This window comes from Rattus rattus, chromosome 8, assembly GCF_011064425.1.
Source record: "Rattus rattus isolate New Zealand chromosome 8, Rrattus_CSIRO_v1, whole genome shotgun sequence".
NCBI lineage: Eukaryota > Metazoa > Chordata > Mammalia > Rodentia > Muridae > Rattus > Rattus rattus.
In genome coordinates, this window is record NC_046161.1 from 11,058,871 (window position 1) to 11,078,393 (window position 19,523).

Here is a 19,523-nt window from a genome sequence, read left to right on the forward strand (position 1 = left end):
TACTATATACATAAAATAAATAAATCTTTAAACTTTGAGACAAGGCTTGCCCCACGTAGCCCCAGATGGCCTGGAACTCATGCAGATCAGGCTGAACTTGAACTCTTTGTCTTCCTGTCTTCAACTCCCTAGTCCTCCAATCACTGGCATGAGCCATCACACTTGGTTCACCTCCTTTATATTTACCTCAGCTTGTCAAAATTCAAGCGAGATGCAGCTCTGTGGAAGTTTCTACACAGCCAGAAACAGTGACCACTAACAGGGAAAACAGAGACTATCGTGGTACATTTTTTGGTTTCCACTGCTTTTTGAGGAAGTTCTTAACCTGTTCATTCATGTTGACCCAGGTGAGGAAGAAGATGGCTACAAAGGCACTTCATGTCCCAACACCCCGAGAGCCCCAAGTGCTAGGGAAGACGACTCCCGTGAGTGATCTCGGTGAACTTCAGGGACAGGGCCTGGTGTGGTCAGTGAATCTGTGCTGTAAGACGTTCTTCAGTGATTTTTTAAAGAAATAGCAGGAGTGGCTGATTTGAGACACAGCTCATATAGGTTATGAGAAATTCACAAAATACTTGGAGATTTTTAAACACAAAGTTTATGTTAACATTAAAGATGTAATTTAAAAAAAAGCAAATTCAAGCCCTTAAGTTAGTAATATTTTCAGGTGAGCTGTATAAAAATGTACTATTTTACATCTCCCCATACTGCATACTAAAACTGTACATACATTTTTTCCATTCCAAAGTACTCGTCACTTATAACGTGAGAGAATTCAAACGCAGGGTAAACATGTAACCTTTAAACAGGACTCCCGCGAAAGACTGGAGCGCCAGTGCACGAGTCTGTGCTCAGTCCTTATATGGAAGACATCGCTCCCTTGTGCTTATAACTGATCTGCAAACACGCAGGTCAGAATTTCTGGAACTTGTTCTGGAGGAAATCACAGGAGACAGGGACTCAGGGCAGACATAAGCAGCTCCATTTTATAAACGAAGTTTCGGCCCTCCATCTTGTTCCACTGAACCTCCTTGAATGGTCCTCGGAGATGGCTCCACTTGCTATCTTGTAAAACATCACTTTTCGGAAGGTCTTTGCACTGGTTACGGGGAAACTGAACCATGATCTTGCTGCCACTCTCGGGTCCGTTACGAACTATGGAGGAAAACAACATCAGTACCTTCACTTTGCAAACCCTGCCCAATAGCTTAGACGATCTCATAAACAAGTGTTTCAAGAGCAGGTCATGAGAGGTACACACCCTAACCCTGCACCTGAGAGGTGCAGTCTGCAGGATCAGGAGTTCAAGGCTAGTTCTGACTACATAGTAAAAGATCAAGGGCAATGTTTCAGTTCCAAAATACTAACTTTATTTATTACTTTATGCACATATGTGTATATGTATAAATGCACACGTGTATGTATGCACATGTGAAAGTCAAAAGACAACTGACAGAAGTTCTGATAACCACATGGGGCTTGGGATAAAACTCAGGTCATCAGGCTTGGTGGCAAGGGCTTTTTCCTGCTAAAACACCTTGTCAGACCTCCAAATGCTAAAGCTTTGCACATACCTACACTCTAAGATGATCTAAATATTTTTAAACTATTATTTGCCCTATAAAAACTAGGCAACATGTGCCAAATGTGGTAACCTATGCCTGCAAGCCAAACCCTCAGGGGCTGAGACAGGACTGAGACAGGCCTGGCCACAAAGCCAGTTCAAACCAGCCTTCGTTACATAGTCACATAGTTTGAAGCCAGCCTAAACTGCAAATGTGACCTGGTCTCTTCCAGAAAGAAAAGAATAAGGAAAAGGAAGAAGCCTGGGTTTTGACTGATGTTTTAACTGATGCAGGAAAAATTTTTAAAAATGGCTTTTTGAACTTTCTAATATTCTTAGTTATAAGAACAGAATGTCTCCTTAGTGAGTTCTCTCTCACACACTCTTCCCTCTCTCCCTGCCCCTCCCCGCTTACACACACATACACAAACAGACGTAACAGCAGTGTAAACACGCTAACTCATTACAGAGATAAACGGCTCCTACGCACACTTAATTACATCAGAGGAGAATGTTAAGCGTTCCCTCCACTGGACAGAGCAAGTACCTGAAATAGCATAGTCACCACTTGGCGAGGCCACTGTGATGGCGGAGGCATTGCCAATGCTCTCTATGGGCCCGAGTCCCACGTGATTGCTGAAGCTGAGGACCTGCCAGCCCATGACCTTGGCAAGCTGCTGAACCGCATGCACCTGGTGCTGGGACATCTGTGAAGGAGGAGACGGCACTGAATCACAGGCACACTCGGGGAGCTGATGTAAGCGTACGCTTGCTGGGGTTCTCAAGCTCTGGCCCAGGTTTGAGGACGTCTGTGTGACACGACTACTCGAGAGGAGGGTGGACCCCGCCCTCCACTGCAGAAGCTGCGGCTGCCCAGTGCGGTCCATGTCTCCCAGCAACTTGAGTGCACTCGGGACCTGAGCCTGGCTGCTGCGGTTTCCTGTCTGATCGATCGATGGATGTGGAGGACATCTTCCCCTTGCCCTTCAAACACAGTCTCACCCTACTCTGCCGGGGAGACTTCACGTTAGCCTGCTCCCTTCTCTGCTTCAGGAATGGAACCATCAAAGCTGGGGGCTACCAACGCAGCCAGCAGAACAGTAAGGAACACAGTGGGTCAGGTCTTGTCCTCCTGGTACTTGTTCCTGTGAGGCTGGCTAGGTCAGCCGGACTTCATGACAGAAACCTGCTCTTCTGGTCGAGTGGCTTGTTCTACATCACAGCCCTCGAGGCCAGAGGACCCCAGGCTATCACTGAATGACTGCTGGGTCTCCCACACACATGGTCAGCTGAGCCCTAGTAAACAGCATTCTGCTCTTCCTCCTCACCCTGGTGGAATGCACTCTGACAGCAGTGAAGGCGGCAGCAGCAGCAGCAGCAGCAGCAGCAGCAGCAGCAGCAGCAATACCACCACCACCTGCTTCTCCGGTCCCTGTCCCTTGCAGACCTCGGTGTCTAGACACGTCATTCTCTGAGACACACACACTAACACATCTGTGTGTGCACCTCAGCTACCCAAACCCACTTGGGGTGTAACTGAGGGAGCTGACTCAGCTGTGTCCCCATCACCTGGCACAAAGAGGCAAACCCTCTATGGACCGCACCTGGAGGAGAGTATTAATTTTTTTTCCTAATTTATGTGAGTAACCATTTTACATTAGCATAAGGCCCCTCCCTTTTCTACCACAACTCATCACTCTACTAGCTAATCCCAACTCTAAGGTGTCAAACTACTGCTCTTCTTGCACTCTGGTGTCACCAAACGAGTCTGTGGAACAGGGACTAGAAGCCAGCACTTTCCAGTGCTTTCACACGGGCAATCCTTTCAGGGCCAAAGACTAAAAACCATTGCACGTGCTATGTACAACGGCTGTGTATGAATATAGGATGATGGCGGCTGTAGTTTGCATGTGTCTTCCCCTCTCTGCTTTCCTTGGGCTAATCCTTGCCTCTTCCTGGAGAGGGTCTATACCCCGATAGTGCAAATAAAACCAAGACAGATTATGAAGCAAGAGTGTGTAGTGGAAGTAGGTGACAGGGCCGGTCTCTCCTTCTGTAACCATCACAGCTACCGCTCGCCCAGTGCGTTCCTTAAGCAATGAAACTGCGGCCTCAGGCCTGAGGTGCGGCCAGGCATGTGCTGCACACCTGCAAGCCCGGCAACCAGGAGGCAGAGGCAGGACTACTGGGCCGCACAACCCCTTAGGATAGGCTGAGCTACTGAGATCTATCTCAAAGACATACACAAACTCCAGCCAAAGCAGTGTACAACGTACCTGAGACAGAAGGAAGTCCTGTAGTTCCTGTTCCTGATGAGACAGCGTGATCACCCGCCCATCTCTGTGCACGACACGGACCTGCTCAACGCCAATGTTCAGCTGCAGCTGGATGGACCTGCAGACACACACTCTGGTTGGCGCGATCCCGAGGAGCTGTGCATCGTGTTAGCAGCTCTGACGACTAAACCAATTTTACGTTACAGGGGAGGGTGGTTTCTTAGCATCCACCCAATGAGATCCCAGGCAGGCTTCCTGAGGTTGCACCAGGCCCTGCTCCTCAGCAGGCTGGTCAGCTGACTGTCTTTCCTCAGCTGTCAGCAGGACACGCACAAGCAGCATCCCCCAACTCCCGAGTGGCAAGATGTGCCGGCCTGGCCCTGACTTACAATGTAGGTCAGGGCTCCTGCATCCGGGCCTGAGGACCCCATTCAATCCCAGGAGCCTTACACTGTGGGAGGAGAACCAGCCTCCAGGACTGTCCTCCACGGACTGCCTCTACACCTCTGCACATGCACCATGGCATGCACACCAACCCCCAGAGAAGGAAATAAATGCACAACCCTTGCTCATCCTTCCCATCACACACTACTTCCTGCATCTGACCGTACGCTCGCTTACTCAGTGAGAACCAGTGCTGCATGGAGCCTCTGCTCCTTCACAAGGAGGGACTCTGCATGTCACAGGGCTTTGCTCATGGCGGCCAGTTTGCTGTCTTAAATAATCATCTAAGCACTTGCCGAGCCTGGAGCGGCCGAGCCTGGAGCGGCCGAGCCAGGAGCGGCAGGGCTGGGCCTCAGACCAACAGCTGCGGCTGCACCTTACTGCAGTTTTAAAGACGGGATCTCGTTTTGTAAAGCCCGGCCTGGCCTTGACCTCACTGCACTCTTCCTGCCTCCCCCTCCCAAGCTCTGGGATCAGACGTGTGTACTAGCACACCGGGCTTTATAGAAAATGCCCAGCAAGCATTCTGAGCCATATGCCTTGTTCAAGCATCAAAGAATGCTGGGACAAGGACGATGCTGCTTCTCCACAGACACACAATGGTTTAGAGGCACAATTGTCAACCAATGGAACAGAACCAAGGCCAACACCAACAGAACCAAGGAGAGAACTACAAGCTCAACTACCCCCAGCAGACTGAGTGCAGGCTTGGATGGTCCGCTCACTCCTGACGTAACAGACCTGCACAGCCTCTGGGCAGGAAATGACGCAGGCTTGGCAAGCACCTTGGCAAGTGTGCAGCTTTCTGCTCAGTGTGGGGTGACTCGACTCCTGGCCCACAGGCTGCCAGGTGGCAAAGGACAGCCATGAATGTAGCCCAACACAAAACTGCAAACATGAGGTTTTATGTGGCTTTTATTAGATTTGTGCATGTATGCCACATATGTGCAGGTGCCCTCGGAGGTGAGAAGAAAACCTATAGGTCCCCGGAGCCAGAGTCACAGGTAGTTGTGAGCCACCTGATTTTGTCACTAGGACAGTCCTCTGGAAGAAATCTTTAAACCACTCAGCCATCTCTCCAGCCCCTTGCCTCTTGTGTCTGCAAACATGTTATAGGTGATACAATCTATAGAAACTCATGGCTCACAACAAATGAACACCCGAGGCTTGCAGAATCCCTTGGACAAGCACACGAACAGCTCCCCAGCAGGCTGTCTGTGACTTACTGTGACACTTACTTGCAGATCTGTTCATAACCCTGCGATGTGATTAAAACTTTTACACTAGACTCATACACATCGTTGATGTTCGACCAGTGGGCCTGGATCTGGGGGTCCTCAATGCGACTTGCCAAGCTGTCAATGGTCGCAGCAGTTCTTTAAAAGAAAATTTAAAAATCGTCATATAAAACGCAAGGATTTAAATTATGTATCAATTTTACAAAAATTAGAAAATAATCTAATTTTGCCTACTTTCCAACCATGCCACCATTTGAAAAGCGAAAGTTCTAGAGGTGGGTTGGTTCTGGGAGCCCTTGCACACCCACTGCTCTGCCTGTCTAAGCTTTGCACCACAACACACTCAAACCACCTCACTCATCTTGTCCTGCTCATGAAAACTTATCTGACAAGGTAAGGCACTTCCCAGGTACTAATCTGATACACACCCAGATATTAGTGACCTTTGGTAACAAATGACTTGGAACATACTCGCACCTGGAATAAATCATAATTAAGGCAAACTAGAGACTTGGGCACAATCCAAACATTAGCCATCAAGAAAGTCAGCAACGCCTGCTACACATAAGCATCTAAAACTGTGCGTGCAGTCACGAACTGTATTAGCCCTAACAGTGTGTGTTGACTGGCTTTTATTTTTTGGTTGGGTTTATTTACTTATTTTGCTTTGAAGCAATCTATCTCTCTGTAGTCCCAGCTTGGTCTGGAACTAATGGTCTTCATAGCAAGTTCTAGGAGAGCCAGGGCTACGTACAAAGACCCTCACTCAAAAAAACAACAACAAACCAAAACCCGACACTTCATGATCCTCAGGTGCGGCAGCATACACACAAAGCGACTCCTCACTACACATTTCACATGCAAGTCCACTCTTCCTATAAACGGGTGTGTGTGTGGCGGGGGTGGTTACTACGTTTTAAAGCTTTTCTACTTCTGAGATCACTTACTGTTTAAGATCAGTAATGGTTCTGAAGACACTTCTTTCTGTGTCAGATACTTCTCATATATTTCAAAGAATTTAACTTTACAGTCACTGAGAACATTTAAGGTAACACTACATTCCTATTAACAGCGTTTATCACTGAAGTCCATAAAGGAAAGCAGAACCTCAGCAGTACACCTTAGTGCTTCTAAGACACTTCTGCACAAGTTACTTAGTTTATACCCACAGTGAAGCAGGGAAAGCTGGAGGGCCCTGGATACTAAGGAACTTGCAGTGATTAAGCCCAAGCTCCAACCCATCCCCCCACTAGCTCTCCCTTCCTCCGCTGCATCACAGAGCTCTAAAACATCGTCCTGACGTACTTTCCTAAAAGCTGAAGGACCGGAGTTTCTGTCCCTGCCAATATTCTAGTTCCATTGTGAAGAATGGAGTCGGCCTCTAGGAGAAGACAGGTCCTTGTCTGTTTCCCGAAAAGTTAGTCAGGTAGGGCAGATCAGGGATCTATCTAGTAGATCACTCCTGGGAAGGCAAGTTTACCTTAAAATATTGTGTGCTTTCCCAGAATTCCTTAGCCCTGGTGTAGTCCCCAGGAATTACCACGATATCTGAGGTTCAGCTAGGTCTGCCCGTCTTCTTCAGGCCTGACTCAGCAGATATAAACGACTTTCCTCCTGGTGCTGGCAAGAGCCCAGCTGTGCCTTTAGCTTCCTAATAAGCAAAGCATTCTGGGTTCCTTGCTCTTTCGCTAAAGCCCTGACCTCTCACTGCCTAAACTCAAGCTGAACAGCTGTGTTCCCTCTCTGCCTCTCTCCTCCTTCCTCCCAGGCAGCTGAAGACTCATTTATAGCTTGCCTGCCCTGGGCTTTCCCTTTTAAACTCTTCTGAACTGCTTTAATCATAAAAGGGGACCTCGATTTCCATGTACCACACTAGATTGCTCTGCTGGGACCCCTCAAGATTTCTGGTAATACTTTGATGCTGTTTAATATTTTTTTAATTATTTATTTATTCACTGATTTTATGTGTGCTGGTGTTTTGCTTGCATGTATGTCTGTGTAAGGGCATCAGATTCTCTGGAACTGGAGTTACAGATAGTGGTGGATTCTCATGTGGGTACTGGGAATTGAACCCAGGACCTCTGGAAGAGCAACCAGTGTTCTTAACCACTGAGCCATCGCTCCAGTCTTCTTGCCATTTAATATTTTAATCAGCAGGCAGAGAAAATGAACCTATTCTGGCACTCTGGATAGCATCAGCATGACAAGTGGTAAGAAGCCAGGCAGCAGCAGCATCCCTGTTAATGACAGTGCCACACAGCCTTCATGGCAAGACTCTCAAGCAGAATCAGACCCCCCCACCAGTGTCAGCACCGAAAGAGAGGGCAGACGCTAGCACTGCAAGATGGCTTCCCTCTCCTTGCACCAGCCATTCCTCAAAGACTGAGAAACCAGCAGCGAGGCTGCTGCTGGTGCGGCAGCACACATGGTAGTAGCCATTACAGACAAGGTATCTCTCAGTTCAAGGCCAGGGCTACTCAAAACAAAACAGACAAGCACTTTTGGGCTAACACGGCCTTGGGCTGTCAGCTTTAGGTGAACACATTAATTATCTAAGCCTCAACCAGCTCATCAGTAAGAAAAAACAAAAGGCTTTAATGGTATTTGCCCCAAGAAGCAATTAAGTCAAGTGGGGGTAAGGGCCTCAAGGATGGGTTGTCAAACAAAACCCAAAACACAAAGGGAGGAGAAAAGTTTTTTCCTGGCTATTAACCCGAGGTGTACTGGTTCTAGGCAGTGTCAAAAAAACAGAGCATTCAGCTCGACAGCAGGACCTGCCCCCCAACACCTCCCCCATCCACCCTCCACACTCCTCAACTGGACAAGACCCAGTCCGTCACCATAATTTTCCTCTTATCCACTTTCTTCTAACATGTACCCAAAATTAACAGAGAGAGGACAGAAAAAGGACTCCATTTTACAGAAAAACGGTAACTTTCTTCTTCCTTACCTGCTCCTTAGAAAAATATGCTTTGCTTGTTTAATTATTTTTTCTAGGAGTCCTTCTGTGGACTGTATTGAATTAATTTCATTCTTATCAAAAGCTTGAGGACCTGAGAGTCTCATTCTCTTGTGCCCAAAAGGAGCACTCGCTGGGTGTGGCATCACGATGGAGCTCAAGGTCTGTTTATGAAACTGACAGAAAAAAAAAAGGAAAGGAAAGGAAAGCCACTTTTAATAACCAACCCCCATGTAGTAAACAAGACAAAAATGCTAATCAGAGCTCGGTTCAAATGTTTTTGAAGATAATGAAAATAATAAGTAAAAGTAATCTTATAAATAATAAGTAATCTTGCCGGATGCAGTAGCAAGGCCTTCAGGTTTAGTACTCAATAGGCAGACACCAGCCTGGTCTACAGAGGTGCTGCAAGTCAGCCAGGGAGACCCTGTCCCCAGATCACCATCATCACAATCACCCCGACACAGAGAGACGTGCACTAAGTGACCGTGTGCACGATTCAAGTCTATAAGGAGGCAGGCTCCTCTGAACTGTAATGTTTACTTTGAAAGTTTAAATTACAAAGCATTATTCATTAAGTCTCATCTCATTGCATGATCAGTTAATCAACTGTCCTAGACTGTCTAGCAGAACCCCAGGAAACATGTAATAGTGGGACTGAACTGAGAGACTCACCCATGCTAAGCAAGTGTTCAACCCTGAGGGAAATCCTAGTCTAAAACACCTGAAACACTGGCTTTTACACCATTACGATCATGATTCGAGGCCAGAATATACACTTCTATGGAGTCTCAAAACACAATGGTGTACAGCTCAGGCCTCCCCACCAGAGCCACCCTTCTCTGTCAGTGGCACGTGCTTCCCAAGGTAACTCCAGAACGTGCTGTGTATCCCTAGCGCTCTAAGATACTCTGGGCCCGTGGCACCGATTGTCTGGATCTCTGGCACAGGGCAGGCTCCTCCACACCAGGCAGGCACATGGCTGCACATTACGAGCCTCAGTGGAAGGTCTGTTCACTGCTCAGCTGCGCCACACGGCAGAGCCGCCCTGGGGTTGATACCTCTCTGATCAGCAGGTGCAAGTTGTGCTCCAGGACGTAGAGGTGACCCTCCTGACCAGGCTTCTCTGGGGCACATTTCTGGGACTTCTTATCATCTGAGGAGTGGCACAGAGAAATAGACAACTGCAAGCCTGTGTAGAGAGACAGGACAGATGCGGATAAGCCAAGAACTGGACACTGAGACCATCATCACAGGGACAACCACAGCGCATTCTCAAGCAGTGGACCATCAGGCCTCATGTGAGCACCTCTACGCCAACGACCTCCTTCACTTAACGTGATAAATGCTCACAGGCTTGGACGACGGTAATATCCTACAGACTACACTGTGTTCTGATCCTGAGCTCTAACTGCAGAAGACTGGGGACAACTCTCGATGCTTGGCTTACAAACACAGAATCTTAAGCAAGCTTTTCTAGTCATCTATCAACCGGAAGTTAGGACCTAGTTCTGCCAGGCTCTCTTCCCTGCTCATAAAAGCACAGGACAGAGCTGTTCATGTCTGACCCTAAACTAACAAGTGCACAGCTGCTGACAACTGATTTCTACGTTAAGCTTGACTGCTCCTGAACAATAATTTTGCTTCTACAAATTAGGAATATTCTTCTTTTTTAGGTTGGTACCTCATTTAGAAAAGGCAAGTATCCTTGAAAGAAATGCACTTGACTGCACTGCTGCTGAAGCCACGGCACCACAATTTTTAGCATATGCCACGCAAGCCCAAGACGCCGCCCTCAGGTCACAGAACAGAGTGGGCAGCACGGCTCGCTTTAGTTGGCCGCCATGATGCACACAGCACAGCCCCTTCCTGAGGCCACTCTTACAGCACCCGCACCATGACGTCCTGCTGCTCGCAGGTTCCAGCAGGCTGGCTGCTCTTACTTGGAAAGGGCTGAGAGATGATCTGGTTTTTCACCACAATGTGAGGGATCTGAGACTTAATCTGAACGGCTTCCCGAGAGAGCTGTGCAAAAATTTCCTTACAAAGAAGAACATTTTGTGCTGCTTCTAATTTTGTCTGCCAGTGTGGGGAACCTGAAAGACAGAAGGCATGTGCATAAAGTCATGTCCAGCTGCACGAACTGTGACCTCACTCCATAACCAAAGCATCAGAGAATACTGTTTGTTATAACCTCTGTCCAAACACAAAATCTCACTTAAAAATGCTACAGTTTCACAGAGACAAACAAGTCTTTGGTCATTTCCACCTGTCTCTCTCGTACCCCTTCTCTTTCCTACTCAAACTCTTCTCAAAGCCTCCTTCCTGTGTGCGTGCATGTGTGTACGATTCAGCGTTTGTGGCTGCTCATATGAGCGTGAGGTTATTAACAGGATTATAGGCAGCTAATCAGTGGCTGCACCTTAGAGGGCCAGAGGTCCTAGTGAACACAGATAAGCACTGGGAAAGCCACAAAAAGTTAAACACGTAGGCCTATGTGTGCAAAGGAAGAAGCCTCCCATCTTCCTCCTGGGAGGCCAGGAAAGGATGCAGTTTACAACCTGGTGATACTGTGCGACCTGCAGAGCCAGGCTCCACCCACACGCTCTACAGTACTATCGTGTTTACCCCAGACCTTTTCCCCCTAAACCCTTTTAAGTCCATTGCTTTTAAGTCCATTAAACACATCATTATGAGATGTCACTTCTGTGTTATCACAGGGCCAGGCCAATCCTGACACCCACAGGCATTGTGTTCAGCTCATCAGGCTCCCTACACCCTAAGTCTTGGGTGCTGTCTCTGAGTCAACAGTACTTCTCTTTATGGAAGAAGCCATATGTATTTTGTAAAGAACTTCAATGTAAACATGTCTTAAGCTTTGTGGTACACATAGCATTGAGTTAACTGTCATCAAAAAACTTTTTCCACAAACTTGTGCTGTACTTAAATATGGTTAAAATAAACTGCCTGGTATCAATCAGACTCTGGAAGTTTGAACCAGTGATGTCAAGCTAAACAGAGTTTCAGTCTTACCTCATTTGTAGAATTTCGCTGCTGGCTGTGAAGCCTGCAGGGACTCCTGTCTGTATCACCTTGCTTAGAAACCATTAGCAGCCCACAGTCCCTCAGTAAGGGTGAGGCCTCACAAGCCCCTCAACCACCCACCATGGAATGATGGGGCCCAGTCTGGTACAAGTCTGCAGCAGGTACCACAGAGAGTGCAGGAGTGCATGGCTATGCCATGACTAGAAACAGTGCTTCAGAGCACTCCTCCTCAACCTCTATATTCTCAGTCTCTCCACTTCCCGAGATGTCCTGAGCCTTGAAGAAGTTGAACATCTTCTTTTACACAGAGACACCTAGTATACGTCAACCTACAAAAATATATAGCTATTCACTAGGGCTTTATTTTTAATAAGAAGTGCATCTCCAGAAGCAAGCATGGCATTTCATGCCTGTAATTTCAGCATGCAGAAGGTTGAGGAGAAGGATTATGAATTTAAAGTCAAAGATTGTCTCAAAAAACCAGCGATGGCAGCTCTTTAAGAAACCCACATCCACGCTCTGGGGCATCTTTCTTTCTGAGCATCCTCCTTCTCTTAACCCTCACTGTTTAAGACATCGCCAATAAACACCAACTTCCTATTGTTTCCACACCACAGATCTCCTTCCTCTCTCTTTACATTTGACTTACTGAGTACGTGAGTGTAGACACCATGACATACCTGGCTTGGATTTGGGCAAAGGTCTCTTAAAAAGGTTAACTGTACCAAGATCACCAATGTCTGGAGCCTGTTTCTGAATAGAAACCTAGACAACATGAAAAATGTTAGCAAAGTAGCTTCAGGGTAATTGCCTAGAAATAACCTGAAAAACTCTAATCAGTACCTTGATATATGCAGACCCCTCTAAGTCACTAGGAATCTGGACATCTAGAGGACAGTAATCTTCTGGTATCTTTTTATCCAAGTCAATGTCTGTATTCTTTATCACTTCAAAGGTACCATGGTGGGGAAAAAGAGAGCCTAATGGGGTATTAAAGATTAAAATAATTAACATAACAAATTAATCTAACACAAACTACCAAGTATAACACTTTACCCCCACATCACTAAAACATGCATTCTTTCCACTGGAAATGTGCACGCTGAGATGGGGGCACTTGGAGGCCGAGGCGGGAGGGTCAAAAGTTCACAGCCAACATTGCCTACAAGAGACCCTATCTTGACAATCCCCAGACTGACCAGTCTTACTGCAGTAGTCGCTACATTGAAGAAAGTTCAAAGGCAGCGTATTTAAAGTTTGGAGTCCAGTGGGAGATGGCCAAGCAGTCCTGCTGGGTGAGCCAAACCAGAAGAAGAAATAGAAGAGAGGTGGAGACAGGCGAATCTACAGTTTGAGGCCAGCCTGCTCCACCTAGGGAATTCCAGGCCAAGGAGAGCTACACAACAAGATCTCGTCTACAAATAAAACCAAACAATGTAACACTTCGTGAGCGTGGTGATGCACTCCTGTACCTGTCTTAAAGACATCACTGCAACCTGACCTCTACAGACCACACAGGATTCTCTTGCAGCTTTGATAAACTGAATTCACATCAGAAAGACAAACCAACAGTGCTCACGGTACTATTCTCAGCCAGCTCCTCTCCTCTGATGGGCAGCCCCTCTATGTAGGTCAGAAGTCTAAGTGACTGCTACATTATTAGTAGATGGTTAAGTGCAGTGCATGTCTGACAAGAAAAGACATTCAGGATCGATCGTCTTGCAATTAGAGTGCAACTAAACTCTTCCAAAATCTCAAGGGATCAGCCCAAAGAGAAATGAAGCATTTGACCATAATTATTTGGGGGAAAGTTACAATGTCTAAAACCAGAAAGCACCAGTTTATCTTGTAGTGGGACTGATAGCAGTGCTAGGGCACTGACCCCGGATTGGGTTTTAGTAACAGCTTGACTTTTCGAAACTCTACCACATTCTCAAGTATCCCAGCAGGACTGCTTGGCCATCTCCCACTGGACTCCAAACCTTAAATACGCTGCCTTTGAACTTCCTCTTCAATGTAGCTACTGCAGTAACACTGCTCTGGCTGGGGATTGTCAACACTGGGTCTCTTGTAGGCAATGCTGGCCTTGAACTCTGGACTCTCCCGCCTCAGCCTCCAAGTGTTTAGACTCCAGGTGTGTGACACTGAGCTCTGCCAAGAATGGTTTTGGCTTATGGGTAAAGACATTAAATGTCACTGTCCGACAGGAGCGGAGACATGACCATGGCAGGCTAGGAGACACCACACAAAGCAGTTTCTATGGTCAGAGATCTGTACCTGCACTTCTGTAGCTTAGGTCACCCAGGATCTTGTCTCCCACCTTCCTCAGTTTCCAGTGTTGCCGTAGTCTCAAGAGCTCAGAATTGAAGTCTCGCTGAAGCTTGTTTTCCTGGTTCTCAGTCACCGACTTGGTCAGTCTTTCCGCCCCCTTCAGTAGGATCTGAGCTGCTCCAGCAAGGGACTTCTTCTTAGAGATCAGCTGCAGCGTCTGCGGGCTCTACCAAAAATAACGTAGCACGTTTTCTATCAAAAATAAGCTCCAAGTTATTTTAGATATGTTTAAAACTACATGTTTTCTCAAGCAGGAAATGTTTTACTTGGAAGAAAAGTTGTGATTAAACACACACACACACACACACACACACACACACGAAGGAAGAGGGATGACAGTTGGCAAGGGGCTTGCCATGCATGTGTAAGGCCTGCTGAGTTCCATCCCCAGCACCCACATTCAAAACTCAGTGCAGCAACATGCACCTGGTACCCAGGCCCAGGAAAGGACAATTCTGGGGGCTTGATGGCCAGTCAATCTGATCAACTAGTGAATTTTACCTTCAGAAAGAGAAAGTGACTCAAAAATACAAAAATTCAGAGTGAACTGAGAAAGATGCCTAAGGTAACCTCTGACTTCTACATCCTTCCACAGGCACATGCACAGGCACACGCGCACATGCATGCACACATGCGCACAAACACACACACACAAATACATACACAAAAACATAATAAATGTAGAAGAAAAACGAGCAGATGGTAAAGTAATACTCCAAGACTTAGAAAAATAATTTTTCATTGCAAAACTATTTTTTAACAACAAATGTAACCTGTTTCTTGGCAAGCTTACAAAATGATCTTAAGCCAAATCACCAGTGGCCCAGAAACTAGAACTCGGCAATCCACCACCTGGGGCAAACTAGGCCAGGGCACTGTCCTTACCATCCCTGCTCCTACCTGTGGCACTACTGGCTCCTACTTCATGTTAAATTCCAAACATGCTCAGATGTAACCTATGCATAGAATCCAGCAACTGCATGGCACATATCAACACTAAGCTTACAACTGACATAAAACCAAGGGATACCTCCAGGACTTTTGAAACTGTGACTGGTGTCAGTCTGCCGCAACACTGCAGTGACTACCCTTACCGACAGAAACTGCTGAAAAGTGACTGCAGACTATGTACACACACCAGTTTTGTGCTTTATTGAGTAGCTACATTCCCAAATGACAAGTCTAACAGGTGCAAGCTTTCTGACACTAGAGTGTGTCCAAATACAAAGCAAAAGATTTTGCACAAGTAAGTTTCACAAAAAGGCCCAGCCTTCTACAACCATACTACTCTGAATTCCCACTACCTCAGCTGAACTCGCAGACTAGCTAGCTAGGTTGGCCAGGCCTGGTTAGTGCCTGGATGGAGAGAGGCCACACTCACTCTCTACATAAGGAACCTGATTCAAGACTCTTCGTCTGAGAGGCACTCAGTCCTTCCACCTTCACCAGGACTAATCCCCTTCCTGATACCCGTGTGACTTCATTATGTGTACACATGTGTCTGAGCACACGAACAGGCCAGAGAGGGGTCAGATCTCCCAGAGCGGGAGCTACAGGCAGGTCTAAGCTGCCTGACGTGGTACTAAGGAATGAACTCAGATCCTCTACAACAACAGAACGTGTTCTTAATCATTGAGCCACTGCTCTGGCTTGTGGATTTAACTTTTCAACAAAGTAAAAGGGAGCAAAATGTGCACCACCAAATCCTGGTCCTGGGGCTTAAAGGAAGATGTCCGGTTAAAGGGTACGCATACCTGTTTGGGAGGAAGCGCATCCTGAGAGACGGGGTCCAGAGTCATGAACTTTTTGTCCCTGACAATACTGAGGACATCATAGAGAACACACATCTCTGTAAGGGCACTTCGCAAATTGTTCCTCACAGAGTCCCAAGGCCACAGAGAAGGTTGGAATTTTACCAACCCTGAAAAACAGAAACATATGTGTATTGGTTACATTGAATATAAGACAAAAAAAGGTTCCTTTAGAAGTTTAAAAGTGTGAAAAGGAGAAATGAGTTCTTTGTAAACTGCCCTTCCTTCCCCTCCTTCTCATACCCTGTCTTGAACTGTTAACATTTAATACTCCTCAATGGCAAAACAAATGCCAGTCTAATTTCCACAGGCCAAAACTGTCATCATATCTTAAGTAGGCACTCTTTCTGAACCTACGGCTTCATTCCTAGGTAAGCACTGAACTATATTCCGGCCCCATGTAAGCCTTTAAAATAACCTGCCTCCTTCCTTGAATAACTGTAGCGAATTCCTGAACTGTAAAACAACAGGCAAAGCCCCAAATGGCCTACTATTGGCTATGCATTACTATTGGCTGCATGAGTATATCTACCTTTTAATCAGGTTTTAATGCATGCTCTCTCTACGGAGCTCACGATAAAGGACTAGGGAGTGAAAGTCAAAAGTTTTCTTTTAATCCCAGGCCTGACTCTTCTCCCTCCTGAGACGTAAGCATTATTAACAGTTGGGGTGAATCCTTCCACAGCTTTTCCCGATAATTTAACACCTTCTGTTACTTGCTCTTTCCTTCTGTTGCTATGTTCTAGAGCTATCTCAACCCAGCATATAGGGCCTACTCACTCTTTCACACACCTCAAGATATCGGCAAGCCCGGAGGCATGCCATTGAAGCCTGTCACTTCATAGACAGGCCAAATGTTCCTAATGATGTCAGTACTGGATCTCAATACACACTTGTGCTCTATAGTCTGCAGGTGGGGGATTTCGTGGTTCAAATGTGATACAATTTAAAATTTGTATTTAAAACTACTGAGCTGGGGTTGGGGATTTAGCTCAGTGGTAGAGCGCTTGCCTAGGAAGCGCAAGGCCCTGGGTTCGGTCCCCAGCTCCGAAAAAAAGAACCTCCCAAAACAAAACAAAACTACTGAGCTGATCTGCCTTTCCAACACAGGATAATAGCAATGTTTTATATGCTTGCTTTATTTATTTATTTACTTAATATATGTGAGTACACTGCCGCTGTCTTCGGACAAACCAGAAAGAAAAGGGCATGAGATTCCATTACAGATGATTCTGAGTCACAATGTGGTTGCTGGGAATTGAACTCAGGACCTTTGGAAGAGCAGTCAGCGATCTTAACTGCTAAGCCATCTCTCCAGTCCCCAATGTTTTAAGTTTCTGCCAAATTTATGAAATTTTTATTATTTATTGACATGGTATTGCACTAATGGCTCGTGCTTTTCACAAATCTGACTGCCTCTGCCTGGCGAATTACTACACTAGACAAGAACGTCCCCCACTTCAACTGACTCTGTCACATCACTAAATCAAGAACTGTGGTTTCAAAATTTTTGTTTCTTTGATAATAAAGAGAATCCAAAATCCAGTCTGGTTGCTTCTCCAAGCTCTCCTCTTTCAGTTTTGTTTCCTTGTAATTCATTCACCTCAAAGTTTCGGAGGTCATCCTTAAGTATCACCTGTCTTCACCTAAAACCACCCCCAAAAGCTTTCAGCTATTCTAGAAAATAAAAGGGGTGAATGTTTCTCCTGTACACGACCCCGAGTCCCAACTAAGTCGGCCTTCCCACTGCTGTCAATACTTTGGGGACTGCTAGGCTCAAGGCCGCCCGAGGAGACCCTGGAGCAGGAACAGCAATGAAGGCGAAGCCTCACCCTCTTCGTCGTCCTGGTCGGCCCCCGCGCCCGCCCAGTCCGGCGCGTCGCCGTCAGGCCCCGCCGCCTCCTCCTCCTCGGAGCCGGAGCCCTGGCTGAAGTCGATGCGCTGCGCCAGACGCGCCAGGTTCTGCGACATAGACAGCGGCTGCAGGTACGTCTCGGTGCCATCAAGGCCCACCTCCTGCACCTGCTTCTCGCAGGCCGACTCGATGCTGATGCGCACAGCTCGCACGCCCGACATCCTGGCGGCAGCCTGCGGGTGACTTGCCAGAGACTCAGAAACGAGCACGGACACGGAAGGCTGGACACCAATCTCCCCGAAAGCCCGACGCGGCGGACCGGGCGGAAGCCAACCACCCACCGCTGTCCCACAATCCTCCGCGCAGCGTTTCGCGGAACACTAAGAGCAGGCGCGGAGAGCCAGCTGCCCGGACACTTCCGGTATGCTGCACTCTAGAGCCGGAAACTTCTGGCTAGCGGAGGCTCGGCTACAGCAGTGAAAATGGAACGGACTGGTTTTATGTAGACACACTGGGCGTTGTAATTTTTGTTTGTTTAGTTAGTTGCTTGGTTTTTGAAACAGCTTATTTCTTGTTGACCTGATTAATTTGTTGTTTGGTTATTGAGGCACGCAGCTTCTTTGTTGGTTGGTTAGTTAGTTGGTTATTTGATTTTTGAGACACGCAGCGTACTCACCACACCACTCCCATTGATTCAGTCTGAAACCCAGTCCATGGGATATGTCACCTTCCGGGTAGGTTTTCGCTTCCTAGTTAAACCTCTCTGGGAACATACTCAAGAGGTGTCTCTTCTAGGTGATTTTGCACTCAGTGAAGTTAACGATGAAGACGTAGACTCAGGTCCTCTGGAAGAACAGCAAGTTCTGGGGAGCCATCTTTCCAGCTCCTGGCTCTGCTTCTGATGTTTGGCCGCAGACAGCCCTCAAACCTACATCTGACAAGCCAAGAGCACCGGCCTGCTCCACTGATATCTGGGAAATTCAAAGCTCATACAGAAACTATTAAAGCCACTCCTTCCTTATTCTGTCAGGCCATTTTTTTTTTTCAGATATGCCTAGTAGCTCTCCTGATGTCTCTAGAAACCTTCCTTACATCAGGATTAATACCTTGTAGGTGTAGGTGTAAGTAGACATTAGTCTTGATAGTTGAATCAAATTAAGGAAATGAACCTATCCTCTCGGTGTGGGACCCCAGGAGAAAATAGAATTCTTTTTATGTTCCACCCCTGCCGTATCCCTCTTCACATATTAATATATTAATCACATAATATTTGGTTTCTTTAACTAAACATATCCTGAAATCTAGTGACATCTGGCATGATCACCCTCCCACCCACCAAGTATTTACTGTATGCTTATCTTGACACTGTGCTGCAATGGTGAATTAATACCTCACTCAGCTCCAGGGTCCAGGATAAGTGAAGTAAGAGAACTAGCACTAGGCTGGGGTGGTAAGTGGATCAGGCCCTTGTACGAATGTGAAGATTGGAGCTTGGATCCCCTGAACCCACATAAAAAGCCCAGTGGGTGTGGCAGCTCATATATATTCCCAGTGCTAAAGGAGGTAAAGACAGGATCACACTGACTGACTAGCCTATGTGGGTCAGCAAGCCTCAGTGTTTAAGGTAAAGAGAAATCAAAGATGATGGGCATAACCTCTGGCTTCCACATGCACGTGCACTTATGTTGTGGACATGCAAACATGTAGCACATACACACACATTTTAAAAATAGTAATATTGTTTTTGTTGAGGTAAATCAGCTGATCAGCTGAACAGTGGTGGCACACGCCTCTCCTAGTACCTGGTAGGCAGAGGCAGGCAGGTCTAGAGTTCAAGACCAATCTGGTCTAATCTGATCTAAAGTGTGAGTTCCAGGACAACAAGGTCTACAATAAATAAACAAATAAATAAATGAAAGAGAAAAGAAAAATAGTATTAAATGATTTTATTCAGTTTCACCTCAAAAATCATGTTTAATTAAAAATAACACTATTATTAA

At 46.6% G+C, this 19,523-nt stretch overlaps 1 protein-coding gene across 1 annotated transcript; it reads right to left on the reverse strand.

Annotated features, from left to right (window-relative positions):
• Positions 1-575: 575 nt before the first annotated feature.
• Med17 (mediator complex subunit 17) lies at positions 576-17,891 on the reverse strand. The gene is made up of 12 exons (XM_032909474.1): positions 17,501-17,891; positions 15,612-15,778; positions 13,804-14,023; positions 12,370-12,506; positions 12,207-12,291; positions 10,425-10,577; positions 9,543-9,673; positions 8,473-8,657; positions 5,523-5,660; positions 3,841-3,958; positions 2,112-2,271; positions 576-1,155 (listed from the first exon to the last, which is right to left on the reverse strand). The coding sequence occupies exons 1-12, from the start codon at positions 17,742-17,744 to the stop codon at positions 944-946; spliced, it is 1,950 nt and encodes a 649-aa protein (XP_032765365.1). The 5' UTR covers positions 17,745-17,891; the 3' UTR covers positions 576-943.
• Positions 17,892-19,523: the final 1,632 nt, after the last annotated feature.

Excerpts from the sequence above, each read along its gene's own strand:
- Med17 (XM_032909474.1), bottom strand. The coding sequence starts at position 17,744 with ATGTCGGGCGTGCGAGCTGTGCGCATCAGCATCGAGTCGGCCTGCGAG. Across the intron at positions 9,674-10,424 it reads CATCTCTCAGCCCTTTCCAA|GCTTGCAGTTGTCTATTTCT; the intron begins GTAAGAGCAGCC and ends CTCTCTACACAG. Across the intron at positions 2,272-3,840 it reads AGGACTTCCTTCTGTCTCAG|ATGTCCCAGCACCAGGTGCA; the intron begins GTACGTTGTACA and ends CCTCCTTCACAG.